The sequence below is a fragment of the Mizuhopecten yessoensis genome, unplaced genomic scaffold, assembly GCF_002113885.1.
Source record: "Mizuhopecten yessoensis strain PY_sf001 unplaced genomic scaffold, ASM211388v2 scaffold9977, whole genome shotgun sequence".
NCBI classification, from domain to species: Eukaryota; Metazoa; Mollusca; class Bivalvia; order Pectinida; family Pectinidae; genus Mizuhopecten; species Mizuhopecten yessoensis.
The window spans coordinates 623,063-643,018 of record NW_018408317.1 but is presented as its reverse complement, the minus strand read 5'-3'; the positions used below and the strand labels follow the sequence as shown (position 1 = coordinate 643,018).

The window sequence follows — 19,956 nt, the reverse complement described above, 5'->3', positions numbered from 1 at the left end:
TAATAATTTGAGGTTCTTCTATACCGCTTATAGAATATCGCAACCTAGGCCATCTCAAAGCGGTTCACAAATTTATAAACTGTGGTTAATATTATTCGGCCTTTGCAACCAGCCAATATCTTTCTCAACTTCCTGCGGAGCATACGTATAGCTGGTGATGTCATTTCGGCGCTAACAGCTAGCATTCAACAATTCCAGCGCTGCCCAACCACGTACTCATTTACAGCTAAGTAGACTGGAACAAGCGGAGTAAGGTATCTTGTTCAAGGATACAACAGTGTCATGACAGGATTCAAACCTATGACCCTATGGTTACGAGTCCAGCGTCCTACCACTAGACTCCTGTGCCTCACAAAACACATAAACCAGTTATCTGGACAACAGTTTCTTGAAAAACAATGTGACTTCTCAACTGGGTGAAAGTAGCCAGTCAAGCAGAAATTGACCACTGGCTTCACGAAAAATGCTATTGTTGTTTATATGATTTTTTCCTGTATCCATAAATGTATCTTAATTTTAAAGGTTTAATCCATACTTCAATGCCCAACAAATGTGATACAAAGCATGATCATCTGACATTTGTCAACTGCTTTAGCTTGATTGCCACGCCAAAAACAATGTGAAACATTTTTTACCGTGTATACTTTCCATAGCTACGATATATGCTAATCAGTAATGAGTAAAGTGACTGGAGTAACTGCAACTCACATGAATGCCTTAAAATATACATCCCAGCTGCAGACTTTCATCATTTCTACATATGTCCCTGTCCTTCACTGTGATCAGTTCTACATACGCCCTAGTCCTACACTGTGATCAGGTCTACATACGTCCTGTGCCTACACTGTGATCAGTTCGACATACGTCCCTGTCCTACACTGTGATCATTTCTACATACGTCCTAGTCCTATACTGTGATCAGTTCTACATTCATCCTAGTCCTACACTGTGATCAGCTCTACATATGTCCCTGTCCTACACTGTGATCAGCTCTACATACGTCCTAGTGTTCTAGCCCTACACTGTGATCAGTTCTAGATACGTCCTAGTCCTACACGGTGATCAGTTCTCCATACGCCCTAGTCCTACAGTGTGATCAGCTCTACATACATCCCAGTCCTACTCTGTGATCAGTTCTACATAGTCCTACACTGTGATCAATTCTACATACGTCCTTAGTTATAGTCCTACACTGTGTTCAGTTCTACAGATGTCCCTGTCCTACAGCGTGATCAGTTCTACATACGTCTTAGTCCTACACTGTGATCAATTCTACATACGTCCTTAGTTATAGTCCTACACTGAGTCCTACACTGTGATCAGTACTGTGATCAGTTCTACATCCTTCCCAGTACTACACTGTGATCAGTTCTGCATACGTCCTAGTCCTACACGGTGATCAGTTCTACATACGGCCCAGTCCTACACTGTGATCTGTTCTACATACATCCTAGTCCCACACTGTGATCAGTTCTACCTACGCCCTAGTCCTACATTGTGATTAGTTCTACATACGTCCTTAGTTATAGTCCTCCACTGTGATCAGTTCTCCATACGCCCCAGTCCTACACTGTGATCAGTACTGTGATCAGTTCTACATGCGCCCTAGTCCTTCACTGTGAGCAGTTCTACACACGTCCCAGTCCTACACTTTGATTAATTTTACATACATTCCAGTCCTACACTGTGATCATTTCTACATACGTCCTAGTCCTACACTACATATGTCCCTGTCCTCCACTGTGATCAGTTCTCCATACGCCCCAGTCCTACACTGTGATCATACGTCCCTGTCCTACACTGTGATCAGTTTTACATACGTCCCAGTCCTAGACTGTGATCAGTTCTACATCCATCCCAGTCCTACACTGTGAGCAGTTCTACATACATCCTAGCCCTACACTGTGATCAGTTCGACATACGTCCCTGTCCTACACTGTGATCAGCTCTACATATGTCCCTGTCCTTCACTGTGACCAGTTCTACATACGCCCTAGCCCTACACTGTGATCAGTTCCACATACGTCCCAGTCCTACACTGTGGTCAGTTCTACATACATCCTAGCCCTACACTGTGATCAGTTCGACATACGTCCCTGTCCTACACTGTGATCATTTCTACATACGTCCCAGTCCTAGACTGTGATCAGTTCTACATCCATCCCAGTCCTACACTGTTATCAGTTCTACATACGCCCCAGTCCTACACTGTGATTAGTTCTACATACATCCTAGTCCTCCACTGTGATCAGTTCTACACACGTCATACGTCCTAGTCCTACACGGTGATCAGTTCTACATACGCGCTAGTCCTACAGTGTGATCAGTTCTACACACGTCATACGTCCTAGTCCTACACTGGGATCAGTTCTACATACGTCTTAGTCCTACACTGTGATCATTTCTACATCCGTCCAGTCCTACACTGTGATCATACGTCCCTGTCCTACATTGTGATCAGTTCTACATACATTCCAGTCCTACACTGTGATCTGTTGTACATATGTCCCAGTCCTCCACTGTGATCACTTCTACATACATCCTAGTCCCACACTGTGATCAGTTCTACAGACGTTCTAGTCCTACACTGTGATCAATTCTACATACGTCCTTAGTTATAGTCCTAAACTGTGATCAGTTCTACAGTGATCAGTTCTACAGATGTCCCTGTCCTACAGCGTGATCAGTTCTACATACAGCCCAGTCCTACTCTGTGATCAGTTCTTCATACTCCCTAGTCCTACAGTGTGATCAGTTCTACACACATCCTAGTCCTACACTGTAATCAGTTCTACATACGCCCCAGTCCTACACTGTGATCTGTTCTACATACGTCCCAGTCCTCCACTGTGATCAGTTCTCCATACGCCCTAGTCCTACATTGTGATTAGTTCTACATACGCCCTAGCCCTACACTGTGATCAGTTCGACATACGTCCCTGTCCTACACTGTGATCATTTCTACATCCGTCCAGTCCTACACTGTGATCATTTCTACATACGTCCCTGTCCGACACTGTGATCAGTTCTACACCCGTCCCAGTCCTACACTGTGATCATACGTCCCTGTCCTACACTGTGATCAGCTCTACATATGTCCCTGTCCTTCACTGTGACCAGTTCTACATACGCCCTAGCCCTACACTGTGATCAGTTCGACATACGTCCCTGTCCTACACTGTGATCATTTCTACATCCGTCCAGTCCTACACTGTGATCTGTTCTACATACGTCCCAGTCCTCCACTGTGATCAGTTCTACAGTGATCAGTTCTACAGATGTCCCTCCCTGTCCTACACTGTGATCAGGTCTACATACGTCCTGTGCCTACACTGTGATCAGTTCTGCATACGTCCTAGTCCTACACGGTGATCAGTTCTTCATACGTCCTAGTCCTACACTGTTATCAGTTCTACACACGTCCCAGTCCTACTCTGTGATCAGTTCTACATACGCCGTAGTCCTACACTGGGATCAGTTCTACATACGCCGTAGTCCTACACTGGGATCAGTTCTACATACGCCGTAGTCCTACACTGGGATCAGTTCTACATACGTCCCTGTCCGACACTGTGATCAGTTCTACCTACGCCCTAGTCCTACATTGTGATCAGTTCTACATACTCCCTAGTCCTACAGTGTGATCAGCTCTACATACGTCCCAGTCCTGCACTGTGATCAGTTCTGCATACGTCCTAGTCCTACACTGTGATCAGTTCTACATACGTCCTTAGTTATAGTCCTACACTGTGATCAGTTCTACAGATGTCCCTGTCCTACAGTGTGATCAGTTCTACATACGTCCTAGTCCTACACTGGGATCAGTTCTACATACGTCCCAGTCCTACACTGCGATCAGTTCTACATACGTCCCTGTCCTACACTGTGATCATTTCTACATCCGTCCAGTCCTACACTGTGATCAGTTCTACATATGCCCTAGTCCTACACTGTGATCAGTTCTACACCCGTCCCAGTCCTACACTGTGATTAGTTCTACATACGCCCTAGTCCTACAGTGTGATCAGTTCTACACACGTCCCAGTCCTACACTGTGATTAGTTCTACATACGCCCTAGTCCTACAGTGTGATCAGTTCTACATATGCCCTAGTCCTACTCTGTGATCAGTTCTACATACTTCCCAGTCCTACACTGTGATCAGTTTTACATACATTCCAGTCCTACACTGTGATCAGTTCTACATAAGCCCTAGTCCTACACTGTGATCAGTTCTACAGATGTCCCTGTCCTACAGTGTGATCAGTTCTACATACGCCCTAGTCCTACACTGTGATCAGTTCTACGTACGCCCTAGTCCTACAGTGTGATCAGTTCTACATATGCCCTAGTCCTACACTGTGATCAGTACTACATACTTCCCAGTCCTACACTGTGATCAGTTCTACACACGTCCCAGTCCTACACTGTGATTAGTTCTACATACGCCCTAGTCCTACAGTGTGATCAGTTCTACACACGTCCCAGTCCTACACTGTGATCAGTTCTAAATCCGCCCTAGTCCTCCACTGTGATCAGTTCTACATACGTCCCAGTCCTACACTGTGATTAGTTTTACATACGTCCCAGTCCTACACTGTGATCAGTTCTACGTAGGTCCCTGTCCTACACTGTGATCAGTTCTAGATACGCCCTAGTCCTACACTGTGATCAGTTCTACGTACGCCCTAGTCCTACAGTGTGATCAGTTCTACACACGTCCCAGTCCTACACTGTGATCAGTTCTAAATCCGCCCTAGTCCTCCACTGTGATCAGTTCTACATACGTCCCAGTCCTAAACTGTGATCAGTTCTACATACATCCCAGTACTACACTGTGATCAGTTCTACATACGTCCATGTCCTACACTGTGATCAGTTTTACATACGTCCCAGTCCTACACTGTGATCAGTTCTAAATCCGCCCTAGTCCTCCACTGTGATCAGTTCTACATACGTCCCAGTACTACACTGAGATCAGTTCTACATACATCATAGTCCTACACTGTGATCAGTTCTACATAGCTCCCTGTCCTACACTGTGATCAGTTCTACATACGCCCTAGTCCTACACTGTGATCAGTTCTACGTACGCCCTAGTCCTACAGTGTGATCAGTTCTACATATGCCCTAGTCCTACTCTGTGATCAGTTCTACATACTTCCCAGTCCTACACTGTGATCAGTTCTACATAGGTCCTAGTCCTACACTGTGATCAGTTCTACAGATGTCCCTGTCCTACAGTGTGATCAGTTCTACATACGCCCTAGTCCTACAGTGTGATCAGTTCTACATATGCCCTAGTCCTACACTGTGATCAGTTCTACACACGTCCCAGTCCTACACTGTGATCAGTTCTACATACTTCCCAGTCCTACACTGTGATCAGTTCTACATAGGTCCCTGTCCTACACTGTGATCAGTTCTACATACGTTCTAGTCCTGCACTGTGATCAGTTCTACATACGTCCCTGTCCTACACTGTGATCATTTCTACATAAGCCCTAGTCCTACACTGTGATCAGTTCTACAAACGTCCCAGTCCTACACTGTGATCAGTTCTACATAGCTCCCTGTCCTACACTGTGATCAGTTCTACATCCGTTCTAGTCCTACCCTGTGATCAGTTCTACATACGTCCCAGTCCTACAATGTGATCAGTTCTACATACGTCCCTGTCCTACACTGTGATCATTTCTACATAAGCCCTAGTCCTACACTGTGATCAGTTCTACATAGCTCCCTGTCCTACACTGTGATCAGTTCTACATCCGTTCTAGTCCTACCCTGTGATCAGTTCTACATACGTCCCAGTCCTACACGGTGATCAGTTCTACATACGTCCCAGTCCTAAACTGTGATCAGTTCTACATACGTCCCTGTCCTACATTGTGATCGGTTCTACATACGTCCCAGTCCTACACTGTGATCAGTTCTACGTAGGTCCCTGTCCTACACTGTGATCAGTTCTACATCCGTTCTAGTCCTACCCTGTGATCAGTTCTACATACGCCCTAGTCCTACACTGTGATCAGTTCTACATATGCCCTAGTCCTACACTGTGATCAGTACTACATACTTCCCAGTCCTACACTGTGATCAGTTCTACGTAGGTCCCTGTCCTACACTGTGATCAGTTCTAGATACGTTCTAGTCCTACACTGTGATCAGTTCTACATAGCTCCCTGTCCTACACTGTGATCAGTTCTACATCCGTTCTAGTCCTACCCTGTGATCAGTTCTACATACGTCCCAGTCCTACAATGTGATCAGTTCTACATACGTCCCTGTCCTACATTGTGATCGGTTCTACATACGTCCCAGTCCTACACTGTGATCAGTTCTACGTAGGTCCCTGTCCTACACTGTGATCAGTTCTACATACGTCCCTGTCCTACACTGTGATCAGTTCTACATAAGCCCTAGTCCTACACTGTGACCTGAAGTCTAACAGGCAAAATTCAAATCTACAGGCATTGATTACTTCCTAGGCTTGAAACAAACATTTAATAAACGTCAAAACTTGCAGATAACCAATAACAGTCACTGAAACTTTTATGGAAAAATGAAAAATATTGATTTCTTTAACAGAAATGATGGCTTTGATATGAATTGATTCATTATGAATTCAACTATACTGCCCCAATGATCATAATAGCCGACATGAAAGTCATTCTATTTATAGATAATATTCCCATGCCAGTGATAGATGGTATCAGCTTTATACAATGATAAGATAACTTAATTACTATATAGGTGTAATTCAATTTCATTATATCCATAACATGGCTTTAATCAATTTGTTTCTTTTAGAAATTTAGACAACAATAAACACATACAAATATAAAAGTACATTTAAAAATCTTATGATCTTATTAAGCTTTAATTAGTCTTTTCCAAAATGAATTACAATATTTGAAAACTATATATAAATATATCATCAGCTTCATGGACTTCTCTTGACCTTCAAAATTTGCATATCTAAATATTATAGTGTAATGGTCAGAATATCAAATCTAAATATAATAGTGTATCGTCATGTCAAATTTAAAATTAGTTATTTTTATTCCAATATAAGGAATGTATACCCCCAACGGTTTGTACATGTATCGTGACCTTGACCTTAGAAACTTCTTAAAATTCCTATTGCACATCTATGCATCGAAGAGTTAGAAAGATCAGTCCTTTTGGATTCCAAAATTATAAATCTCCAGAAACGAAAGTTAAGATGGACACAATGATTAAGCAAAATAATATGTAAAAATAAGTGCTAGGGACCCCAGTTTTTATCACAGTTACAAACTTTTATGTGTAACCGAATGAATCACTTTTCTGATATCACATGTACAATGACACTATAATGGTACATTCATTACTCTCCTACACTGAACTTGTTTAGAGTATTGTGTTCTGATATCACATGTACAATGACACTATAATGGTGCATCCATTACATTCCTACACTGAACTTGTTAAGAATATTGTGTATCAAACATTTTTCTTTAGTTTCATCCATATCAGAGAAATGAAGATAGAACGATGACAATAAATTTCTTTTTATAATAACAGTGACTTTGCATTGACCTTAAGATATTTATATATATATGACCCTGTCATTCAGATGTATATGAACATGCTATAACAGGTATTTACATAGGGTGCATGAATACTTATACTCTTATACTATAAGTTTTATTACAATAAAATGAAAAGTGAAGGTGTAAGAGTGGAAATGGACAGAACACCAATCTCAAAACTTATATGTTTATCTGATAAACTCTTTGTTCTTGCACACAAAAATAGTCCTAATATACAATAGTCCATTATATATATAGGATCTGATTGAATGTATCTGTTGCATTTCACTGTATATTAAGCCACATCTTAGTGATTTAGAAAGTCAAATACCCTGGCCAAATTCAAGAAGGACACCTCTTCACGTCTGCATTTTAGGGTCTCTGCAAAGACATCATGTAAAATACCACCCTTTATTTGTTCAATTATGTGCACATTGCTTGCTTAGATGTATAAAAGTGATTGTAAGCCTTTGTTTTTGTTTCACAATTATAACTATTACTATTATCCATACATGTATGTTGTAAAGCGCTTTAGAGTAATTTTACAAATTAAAAAGGGCGCTATATAAATGTTGTATTTCTTTTTTATTAGTATTATCTCAAGCTCCTAGCTATATATAGCTCATGTAAGTACTGGCAATATTTGTATGGCAGGATGGACATATGTGTGCAATATGCTATATTCGTCCCCATTTCATGGTGGATCAGAGTAAACAGCAGCTATCTCTATTCAACTTAGATGTACATGACAAGTACTGTTTACCAGAAAATAACATTCTAATCCTAGCTAAATTAAGTATCAAACTCAATATTAATTATTGCATAATGATGTGACAAATGTCTGCTGCATTAATTGTTGAAAATCCTGAGAGGAGCCCTGGGGTATAAAAAAAAGTACAATGTTTGAGCCAAAAACGTATACCGGTAATGCAAAATTTTGCAATCGCTGATAGCAGGCTTCCGGGGTTAAAATCTGTTGTTACCTACTAGCCTATTTTATGTTCTGATTATAAATTATTATGAAATCTTGAACATATGCTACACATCTGCTGCCTGAAAGCCAGGTACAGGTAATACGTATGTGGTTCATATGTGTATATTTAAATAAACCATCTGAAAATAGTTATAATATTGGTAGTGTGTAGCGTGTTCGCAGGTCTTAAACAAGAACAGGATACTGGTATAATTACTGACTATCAAAAAGCTATGTAACAGACCTGAAAAATTACAACTTTACAAACGTTTTCTATCAAAAGTGTGTTGCAGTTTCGGCTTTGAGGAGCCCCAACATAAGTGATCACATGATTGGAAACATTGTAGAGAAGACAGATCTAGCTCATAGTAACAATTCTTAATTACTTTTGAAATCAGGAAATCATTTAAAACAATTCAATAACATGCCCATCAGTTTACAGCAATGCCCATGAATACTTCTGTAAGCTGCATCTGTAAAGTAGAACACAGATCTAGCTAAAGTCTGTCGGTGATTTCTGAACATGTACACCATGCATTTTTAAAATGTGGTATAAATATCATTACCAAGAGATGCTTGGGTTCTAAAAATGTGGGTGATCATGAGCCCACAAGAAAAATTTGAGTCCAGTACTCAAATATCTGTGCCCCAAAAATCACTGACAGTACCAGTGTATATAGGTATCTGTTTTTCTTCTAAAGACGACTACACCAGTGGCTGTAACACGGCTTTGACCAATTAGAATCCCTTAAGGAGTTGATAAGTACTTGTAAGAACACTAACTGCATTACCAATATATACATATGATACAAGTGTAAGCCATAAGTGTTTATACCCAAAATGGCCATTTGGGGCATTCTACGTTTATATTGGCATATATATATATATATATATATATATATAAGTGTAGTTGCATACATATATTTGCACAGTAAAGCACATAATTTCCAGGGGACAAATATAAGAATTGGTTTGACCTACGTTAAGGTTTTTTAGCTATCCAATTACTATGTAAATGATCTGTAAATGTATTTTAAAGTACAGTGTACGATTCTTTTGCATTTGATTTAACTACTGGCTGGCTACAATTGTAAACTATAGAAAAGAAGAATACATGTATATTAATACACATTAAAGATACATGTGCAAATGAGATTAACACACATTCAAATCTACATTATGAGACCTATAATAAAAGCTCACGAAAGTCACACTTGATGGGTGAATTTTCAACTGTTTCTCCTCGTACCTATTTTTTGCTGCACTATAGTCACTAATCAGTCTTCCACCAAGCTATGCACAACTACTTTTTTCTAGAAGGTCAATTACATGCTAAAGGTTAAAATATGTCCATCCACTGTTTATAATTAGGAGCAGTTAGACTTTCAAATAAGTTAAAATAAAATTTCCCCATTGTGCCATGCCCCACCCTGCAAGGAGATATGATATACTTCATTTATACCAAGTTGAAATCCTTTGACAAGGGATGATGCTGCATATAACATAATGACTCAAGATGTGGACACTACATCATACTTCAATTGTCTTTCCGTTTCCACTCTTGTTCCTTGTATCAAACAGTTTACAAAAATTTATTATATAATCCTCTCGACAAAATTGAACTTTTGATGATTTCCCCAAATATCCTAACAACAGGTTTTTGAAGTGACCCATCCAACTACCTCCACCCTCCAAATAAAAAAATACACACATCCTCTATATAGCTACCTCTCATAGATGTCTCTCTCTCTCTATATATATAGCTACCTCTCATACAGGTGCATTTATCAGTCACACAACACCGTTGTTTAACTTTGGTAAACGTTTAAGTTTTACTGGTGTCCGTTTCGTAGGACAAGATAACTATACCACACAGGTAGCAGAGTTCAATGAGAGATACACGTGACTGTGATTCATGCATTACTCGGTTGTCAAGATTTTATAATGGAAAGGTAGAATGATAGTTTCGGAGGTCCAAACAACACACCAAATGTATTATGTCACACGTTTTGGGGCACAGCGACTTTTTTTAAGTTGGGTCGACCTGGACATCTTTTTTAAAAATTAAGATGATGAGTCCCATCACAACATAAATAGGTTCTCAAAAAGTTGGTGAGTACCACATATACAGGGGAAAGGTGTGTCTAGGACTCAAATATCTGTGTCCCCAAATTCAATGGGGTTGAATATAATAAACTTACTGGTACATTTGTATAATCACAGGTTTCATTTTAGAGCTTAAATGACAGTACATACATATACATGTACAGAAGAAATGAAAGATGCTGATAAAGAAACTGGTAAAGGAAGATGCTGGCTTTAGCACAAGTAGTTTCGTCAATTAATTATTGTATTTTTGGGTTGAGTATATTGCTAATATTTTGACATTGCAATACATATAGGATATATTGCAGACTTTTAAAAAAAATCAAGTAAACTTGATTAAACAATAACACGGTGCATTCTGTTGAGAACATGGTTTTCCATAGTCCATTTCTTGCTGGTCACAGAGGAATGCTATATATATATATGATGGAATTTTCCTGAACTATGTCATTTTACGAAATGTTCAGTTATACATAATGAAACATTACTCAAAATATATCTTGAACTTGTGGAATTTTGCAAAGTCTGTCCGCAGGTTAGTACGTATGTATACTTGAAATATAAAATTGTACACATCTGGAGAAGGAAGAGAGAGAAGAAGCCTGGTTGGTTACCATGAAAACCTATGATGTGTATCTTACAACTATCTTTTGTATAGTGCCCTTTTTTATTCTGTAGGAAACACTAGCTACATGTATTATTATATATATAAAAGTAATAGAACTATTCTGGCCAAGCAAAACTCTTACTGTAACTTAATAACAAAGATAGAAATTTTATAATATGCCTATGCATGAGAATCTCATTAATTTCCTGTGTTGAAAGTGAAGGAGGTGAAAAGAAATTTATAGATATTTCCAAAAAATATTAGTATAAAGATTGAAATTTGTATTTATAAATTGGTTTTAGTAAATATATGTGAGATAAAGTTGCTTAGGTGAATACAGAAATACAGAAATGTTTACAACTTACCCTCTGACTTTCTGTGTTTAACTGGAATTGAATTTGAAGCAATTATTGGGTGAACTATCTTTGAGCTACACTACAGTGTACATTATTCAATCTAGAATGTTAAAGTTTTATTTAAATTCTCAATCATAATTCAAAATATTACAGACAGGTAGATGTTGTGCTGTTGACAAAGCAATTTTTGCAAGTACTATAGATACTCAATTAGGAAAACCAAAAGACATAGTATTTATGTAATGTAATTATGAACAGTTAGTTGCATGCTACATTGTAGATAAAATATTAGACAGATGTTTTAAAAAGGAAAACACCCATTTATCAATATTGATTATTGCTGGTTTATACCTGTGATTTACATTGCAGATGCAACAGTACAGAAGTTGTTTGGAAACTCTAACAATATGAACTGTCCGGTTCTGCGACGCTAATTCATCTTTTTAAATAGTTCAAAAATTTAATAAAAAAATATCTCCAAATGTAAAACTTTATAGGACTGATGTTTCAATCTATTTAAATTAAAACTACAATATGAAACAGATCTAAATATATACTATTGCTATAGGTTGCAATTTTCATGAAAGCTTAAACTTACACTGATACATGAGACAGTATAGGAAACTTTTATATAATTGATTAGGATGTTAAAAAAAAATACTACAAAATACTTGTACCTATGGCAATGGAGCTGCGTATTCTGTTTTATTAATAAATTAAATGCGAAGAGTTAGTAGTAAACACTTTTGAAATAACATATTTTATATAATTACATGTATTAAAACAAAGCCAGTGTTTTATTCTCAAGTGTCCCAGGATACCTCCCTGCTCAGACATTATTACATCAATAGGTCTGTTTAACATTTCAGAGCCGACCTTTAAAGTTTAATGCTTACAGCACATGAACATATGTATACTTTGATAATGACTCAATTTAGGGCAGACATACGACAATTTAATTCATACCGTCTGGATGCTGTGTTAAAAAGAATATGGTGTGCACATATGAAATAGCTCACTGTATATGTCGGATACAGCATATTATATAAAACAAAATGTATTTTCTATGTACCTGTGTATTGAAATTTTAGCTACAATAAAAAAAATACTCTTTATTCTGTAACTGTCATTCCTTAAAATAGGAAAAGACAAAAGAGAAAATTCGCAAATTTATAAAGTACGATATTTTTCTTTTCTTTTTACATATTAGAAAACAGACAACTGTTTTGTGACAGGTGACACCCACCCGAGATTGAAGTGAAAGTGATACATCCTTGACAGTCGCCAGTCGGGAAAGTGACAGTGTCAAAACGATCGCGAACATGAGACACCTCCAGGTATGCTGTAATATATTGACTTACCTTTTCCACCTTGGCTGGAACCGTGGTTTCCCATACCGGTATGCGTTTCTCACGACTCATTCAGCTTGCACATTTCGCTGAGTATTTACAAAATCTAAAGAATTTGTAATTGTTTTCGAGTGCAAAGGTATTTTAACTAAAGGCGGAAGTTCCGGTTTTGGTCTCGAGAGGTGAATCGCTGAAATCATTGAAAAAAATATTTCGTCGCTTAGGCCGCTAAAAACATAAATTCCACATTTCCGGTTTTCCTGATGTTGGTCCAACAATTCGTCTGACAATCAGCAGTTTATAGTAGGAATGTGAGCTGTATTAATTTCATACATTTGACTGACTTTTTGAAACAATAGTTTTACCAAAATCACGAACGCAAATGTGTCTATTTTATTCCGAATATTCGTGTCAGACTCACCAAGACATGCAAGAGCCCATGAGGTGAAGTTTTGATGATAAACTTTCAAAAACAGGTTTGAAGATGCTGTTTTGGAAAGTTACAGATTTAATAGATTGAGTTCATGACTGCAGATGTCCCGATTAGTGTGAATAAGTGGGTATTCAGACGCGTGTTGTCTTGATATTGAAATTGTGTATATTTTACAGTTATAAGTGAACATGCATGTAACTTAAACGTAAACATCTTTGAAAAAAACACACTCCCCTCTTTAAACACTCCAAAGATTCTTGGAGAAGTCCGGTCTGCAGATGGCTAGTTCAGCTCCAAGCAGTGCCTATTCCAGATCGGGAACAGGAAGGGGCAGTGCCACAGGGAGCAGAAAAACAACTCCCTCAAGTGCTGGGAAAGCTGGCAAAAAGGGCTCCCTGACCTGTTCCTCTGATAGTTCCATAGGGAAACTAACTGCTGCTCACCCAAGACCGTCAGCTAAATTAAACCCAAAAACAGTTGACCCAGTAAGTATAACTACAGGGGCCTGATTTGAGGATTTTGAGTGATAAAATTGTAATATTTTTTATTAATAATACATCTATATACATATGTATATATAATATAGGTAAATTATATATTATTACAACACTTTTTATCCTGTGTTTATAAATACACATTCTAATACCGTATACACTTTCAAGGTACTGAATCAGGTCAAGTACACTCTGCCGATTGAGCTATATAGTATAGGTATCAAGACCTACATAGCTATATTCACCTATAAATTCTAGCTGTATTGAGCTATACTTTCTCAGATTTCAATTTTCATTAAATTATAGCGAAGTCGAATAAATCAATAAGGTTTATCATAATGTTGACTACAAAAATAAGCATACAGTTAAAGATGTTTATTTTCATTTTTCATATATAAAAAATTCCGATTTTTTAAAAAGAATACTTATGTTTAATGTCTTTTGTTATCAACCTAATGATACAATCTTCTTTTTAAAGCAACTTTTTTTTCATTTTCCTTATAAAAGAAAATCGCTTGAAAATGGCTCAAAAGACCTATTTCAGATATAGGTCAATAGAGCTATTATATTATAGGCCTTTACAGCTATATAGCTCAATCCGCAGAGTGTACTGGACCTGATTATATATTGAAGTTGCACTTTGTCAATTAATTAACAAGGAAATCATCCTTATGTGCCATTGCAAGCTCAGCTGCTTCTGCAATTTTAAATGACAATGAATGGAATGCAATTCTGATAAATTAAATTTGATCATAATAAACCATCGGTGAGTTGTAAGCTTCAAAAAATCTTATTGATCGCTTTTATGATGCTAGGGGAAAGTCAGTTTTAGTTGACTAAAATCGATTGTAGATTGATTGATGCTTCATAACTGCATAAAATAAGAAAATGCATGTGCCACATATAAAATACTCAGGCCTTTTAATTTTAATTACCCCTAATTATATAAGATTAAAGGGGCTATTTAGTAAAATGACAACCTGAAAATCCAGTCTATACATACTGAAAATATATATCTCCTAACGAAATTTTCTGTAGTTGACAATGTAAACAGAGCGGATATTTGTTGGCAACTTTACACGACAATATTTATAAATAAAGATTATTTTTATTATTATTATTATAATTATCTTTCGTGTTGTATTCTTTTTTACCAACCAGACAACTATAAAATCTGGAATGAAAAAGAAAAACTCCTTGGGGATTCCAATGTTCATACGAATCATTCGTACATGATGATGTACATTTCCAGGCTGAAGAAATAGATAATCCAGATTGCGCATCAGTTTATTCAGGTTTATAGACTAAAGTTTAATCAGGGCTGGCTGAAATGGTTTGTTCAGCAACAGATTAAGAGAAAACAGGTTATCCTTTAATAGAAGGTGAATTGGCATGGCAACTTTTTTTTATCTATTTAAGGTGTTCTGTTCTTACCCAAGCTTAAGTTATGTTGTATACATATTTCCTTTGCTTAATAAACTTATAACAATAGAGGTACTCACCCTGAATCTGATGGAACACATTATTTGTTTGTTTTTTTCAGTTCAAAAGTCCAGCCAAGAATCAGTCTGCTTTTGCTGCAGTGTACACCAATGGAGGGGTACCTTGTCGGTAAGTTAAACAACTTTTAAATAACAGGTAATGAGTTGTGATGTACGTACACTGTAGAGGGGTACCCTAGTTGTGAGATTATCATAATGCAATGCTGAGATTTAATTTGAATATAAATTATCTAAGAAAAGGGATTACAGCATCATGTTGGATTAGAAAAGGAGATCAGAATTCTCAGGTGTCGATTTAGACTGGTGTCACTCTATCTTGATATTGCCATGAAGACTTTTACAGTGTACATAGATTTAGAGGAAGATGGCCTTTGGTTTCTGGAAACTCACATTTAAACATATACCAGCATATATACTGGATTATCTCAAGCAACAAAGCAATACCGTAGGGAATACTTTCATATGGCTTCAAGCAGAAAAAATATCCTGTGAAGTTCAATTTATCACCAAGGTGGAAGACAAGACTCTTGAGACATGAATTACGTCTTAGTTGTCTTATCCTTGACTTCAGCAAGTCATTTATAACACAGTTCCATGTCAATGCCATTTGAAGAAGGTGTGAATCTGTAGAATTGATTGCAGTATAAATAAGTGGGTTTGGTCTTGGTTGGTGGCAAGATTTAGATTTTGAACAGCATGTAGTGGTAGACAGACCAATCATTAAATCAAACACAGCAGATGTGATCTGGGGTCTCCCAAGGAATGTCTTACCTAAATAAGTCCTTGATATTCACAGACCTGATATATTATTTAATGATTTTGTACTTTGCATTTACAAGTTGGACTAGTGGTGGTTGTTTACACAAAAAAATCACTTATTTTTGATACAAAATCCAGATTTACATGATCGTTACTTTGTATTTTGTGACTGTATCATGCGATTATGTATAACAATTATTTTCTAGGTTATTTCATGGATCAGTCAAACACAAGTTGGCCTGGGACACCTCACCAGAGCAGGTGCCTTTTGACCCCATCCTGGTTACTTTAGCAGAGGTAAATTATGCCTACCGCCCCGGTAATTATCCTAAAGAACAATCCATGAGGAAATAAAAAAAAATGTTTTCAGCAAGTATTCTGTTCATTGATATACAATTAAATAATTTACTTTACTTGCTTATCACAAACTCTTGTTCAAAATAACATAACACCAAACATAGAATTGTTTGATTAACAATGTAAAAATATTTTTTGCATTAATTTAAGCAAAATGATTAATTGTTAGGTTTCCTGGTATGTAGTTGTTATATATTTTTTATGTACCATAGTTTATTAGAGTTGCCTCCCTTTTTCTGCTCTTCTAAGTCATACACCTTTGTTAAACTTTGCTTTATTGCTTTAACTGTAGAAGTCAAACAGACATAGGTCTATGTGCATCTTAAGAGACTAATTCTACAACTTCAGTTTTATATCATTTAGGTCGAAGTGACCTAAACTTTCTGCTTCATTGATTTTGTTTCTAGAGGTATTGCGTTTTGCTCTGTTGCTCTTGAAGACCTACAGTTACTAAACATCTTTATGTGGATATGTCTTGAGAGTATAACACCAACATTATACCTTAATTTTCTGCATCATTGACTTATTAAGTCTGATAGTAGGTCGTCAGTTGTACAACATATACATGTATATATACAATGTATAAACATTATTTATTTTACAACAATGGCTCCAACTTATATTTACTGTACATTTGTATGTTAATCCCTGTTGTTGGTCCAAATGGAAGCATACATAGAGTTTTAATCTGGGAGGGAAAAGGTGTACCTGGAGAAAAAAAACTAATGGTCAGGCATCAAGTTACCCAAAACTTTTTTACGGCACAGATCATGGAATAAAACCATTGCCGTCTTGCATCGATGAAAGGCAATTGCCCTATCCACTGTGCCACCCAACCACCAAAACCTGTTGTACAATGTATTTACTACAGCTAGTTATTCAATGAATATGACTAATCATCTTACACTTGTTACAGGGTTTGAAGGAGAGTGTGCATCCATATATGTTTGTGGCTAGGACTGGATTTAAAGAGCTACTAGAAGTAGAAGGTGCTACAGGAAAAGTGTCGCCAATCTTGCCAAAAGTCTGTATAGCTGTTCGTGCAGCCTTGGTAAGTTTGGAGCCATCATCATAACACTGCTGATAAAATGACCGTGAGAGCCATTAAGGAATAGGGTTGAAAATGAATGTGTACTATTAAAGTAGGGCGTGGTCACTGTTGACACATAAAACCTTAGAGTCCACCTGGACAAATTAAATCTATTACCTGGGCGAGATCTGGTTATCCACTCTCGGGCTAAGATTCTGTACCATAATCCAAACTGAGATGTAAGCTGAGGTTGAGGTTGGGATGTTACAGAATCTTAGCCCGAGACTGAGTAACACAATCCTTCTCAGTTTCAGGTAATTGATTTTTCTCTCTCAGCTTTTAGTTAAAAACATTTTGCTATAGTCCACAAGTATCCTCTTCACTACTAAGGATGTGTTTGAATGCTTCAGAGAAAACAAGGTAATTTGTCCTTACAAAGAAAAAAAACATATTTCACGGTGTAGATTATATTTTATCTAGAACACCAGGAATCAATAACAACATCAAAACAATATATATAACAACAAAAAACAATGGCAAAAATGTATTGTAATTTGTATGAGATGAATACATCACTGTGTGAAAATCCTGCTAAAATGTTTTGGAACAGTGCCATACAGATAGGACAGGACAGAAATATCTAGCACATAGTATCACATTGGATATCACTGTCTAAGGTGCAAGAAAGTCAGGTCCAAGTTTGAACAAAAACACTTTAACAGTTTAAGAGTTTTCGATACATTCATGAATGTTTATATTTATCAAAGCTTTATTAATAGAGTTCTGTTCTCAAATGTTTTTATTATAATTACCAGAGCCATGCTGAGGGATCTGTATTTGAGTCTGCCCTGGATGCACTGCTACAGCTAAGTGAGGTTGCCGGTCCATTACTGAATCAACATCTCAAACTGCTAATAGTGCCTGTAAGTTTTAAATCGGAGCAGTGGTTTATGATGAGAGTACACTCTGTTTTTTGTGTTATAGCTCCATAACATAATAAATATATTCAAGTCAATCCTTCTAGTTTAATCTACTATACACAATCCCTGTGGAAATCCACTTTTATTGATGGACTCTTTTCTCTTAGAAATTAGTACGCCGCTGTATCTCAGCCAATCAAAAGCGACGTTACAAACGGCGACGTTATTTATTTACGTGCTAACATAAATTTTTAAGCCAACGAAAATGCTTGTTACATGCAAGATTAAATAATCAGCAAGTAAAACAAAATTAAACCCAACGCTCGATTGGGGACTTGAACCCAGGCCGCCTTGGTGAAAGGTAATTGCGCTATCCACTACGCCACCTGACTACTCGACCCCCTGAACATGATCGATCATATATTTTGTCAGATATTCATGTAACTATGTCATCACATTATAGTTGGCAATCATCCTGTTGTAGATTGCTAAAAGAATGATGGAAAAGAAACACAGAGACAGGATAACAGAAGCTTTACAGACTCTGGAACAAAACGGAGGAAAGGTACGAACACCAGAATTAAGTTCACGCCAAATATTGAGTTATTTCCGATAAGTAAATATAACTGAAGATCTGCCCATAAGATTTGATATAATCTGCTTGATTATATAAAATTAAGTAATTGGGTTCTTTAGAAATAGGCTTCAGTTTCATTGTTTTAAAGTTGGAATTTTTCTTTTATTAGGAAGCACTGCCATCAATAAAATCTAAAGTTCCGACCTATTCCTCCATCTTTGGCTGATGTGTGTAGTGAGGACAACAATTGTGTTTTCACTTGTGGAGAACCCATTTGCTGAACGAATCAACACCTATGTATTCACTTCAGAGCTGACCCACAACGGACACCACAGACTGCTGAGGATAGCATGGAGGATATTTTTTTATAAAAAGTTTCAGTAATTGAACTTATTAATTAACAATTTGTGTTCCCTATGTTTTAAAACAAAATATGTATGTAGAAATCAGTTGTTGATTGATTTTTCTATGCAATAGACTTATTACAGTTAATAAGGATGAAACGGATAGGATCTGATTATTAAAAACAGTAGTTACTGTTTTATGAGAAGTTCTTTTTACACAACCAATAAAATCTTCTGTGTGATGTTTCGATGACTTGTTCGATATGTGCACTGTCACCTTCATCAGACAAATGACCAGTGAAGCGTATGCACACAAAGGTGTAAATTGTGTACGAGTTGTCCACAAAATTGATGTTGATTTCGGCTACGCTGTAAGCGTATGTACAATAGTTGTTATTTATGTACCGAAATGACTCGATTCAGCTACGCTTTGTTCAATACTTGGTCATAGATGTGTGCGAGTCTTTGAGCCCCCTCGTCTCGATTTAAGTCATCGAAACTTTACACAGAAGATTTTATTAGTTGTGTAAAAATACCTTCTCATAATCCATACTTACCAACCTGAAGAAAATG

The 19,956-nt window shown here is 37.3% G+C and overlaps 2 protein-coding genes across 3 annotated transcripts in view; one reads left to right on the top strand and one right to left on the bottom strand.

The window, feature by feature from the left end:
* LOC110459161 (protein neuralized-like) overlaps positions 1-13,137 on the bottom strand; it is a 74,825-nt gene extending 61,688 nt beyond the window's left edge. Inside the window, exons 1-2 of one of the 2 annotated variants that reach the window (XM_021511278.1) lie at positions 12,980-13,137; positions 11,628-11,648 (exon numbers count right to left, since the gene is read on the bottom strand). In XM_021511278.1, coding sequence (XP_021366953.1) covers positions 11,628-11,648; positions 12,980-13,013 — 55 coding nt within the window. In that variant the 5' untranslated portion in view covers positions 13,014-13,137. The remainder of the gene's footprint in view (positions 1-11,627; positions 11,649-12,979) is intronic. The other variant, XM_021511279.1, reaches the window with a different exon arrangement.
* Positions 13,138-13,209: 72 nt separating this feature from the next.
* Positions 13,210-19,655, top strand: LOC110459162 (PACRG-like protein). Its single transcript, XM_021511280.1, has 7 exons — positions 13,210-13,885; positions 15,438-15,505; positions 16,362-16,452; positions 17,429-17,563; positions 18,358-18,465; positions 18,947-19,027; positions 19,209-19,655. The coding sequence occupies exons 1-7, from the start codon at positions 13,679-13,681 to the stop codon at positions 19,263-19,265; spliced, it is 747 nt and encodes a 248-aa protein (XP_021366955.1). The 5' UTR covers positions 13,210-13,678; the 3' UTR covers positions 19,266-19,655.
* The last annotated feature ends 301 nt before the right edge of the window (positions 19,656-19,956 follow it).

Excerpts from the sequence above, each read along its gene's own strand:
- LOC110459162 (XM_021511280.1), top strand. The coding sequence starts at position 13,679 with ATGGCTAGTTCAGCTCCAAGCAGTGCCTATTCCAGATCGGGAACAGGA. Across the intron at positions 13,886-15,437 it reads ACCCAAAAACAGTTGACCCA|TTCAAAAGTCCAGCCAAGAA; the intron begins GTAAGTATAACT and ends TGTTTTTTTCAG. Across the intron at positions 16,453-17,428 it reads TCCTGGTTACTTTAGCAGAG|GGTTTGAAGGAGAGTGTGCA; the intron begins GTAAATTATGCC and ends CACTTGTTACAG.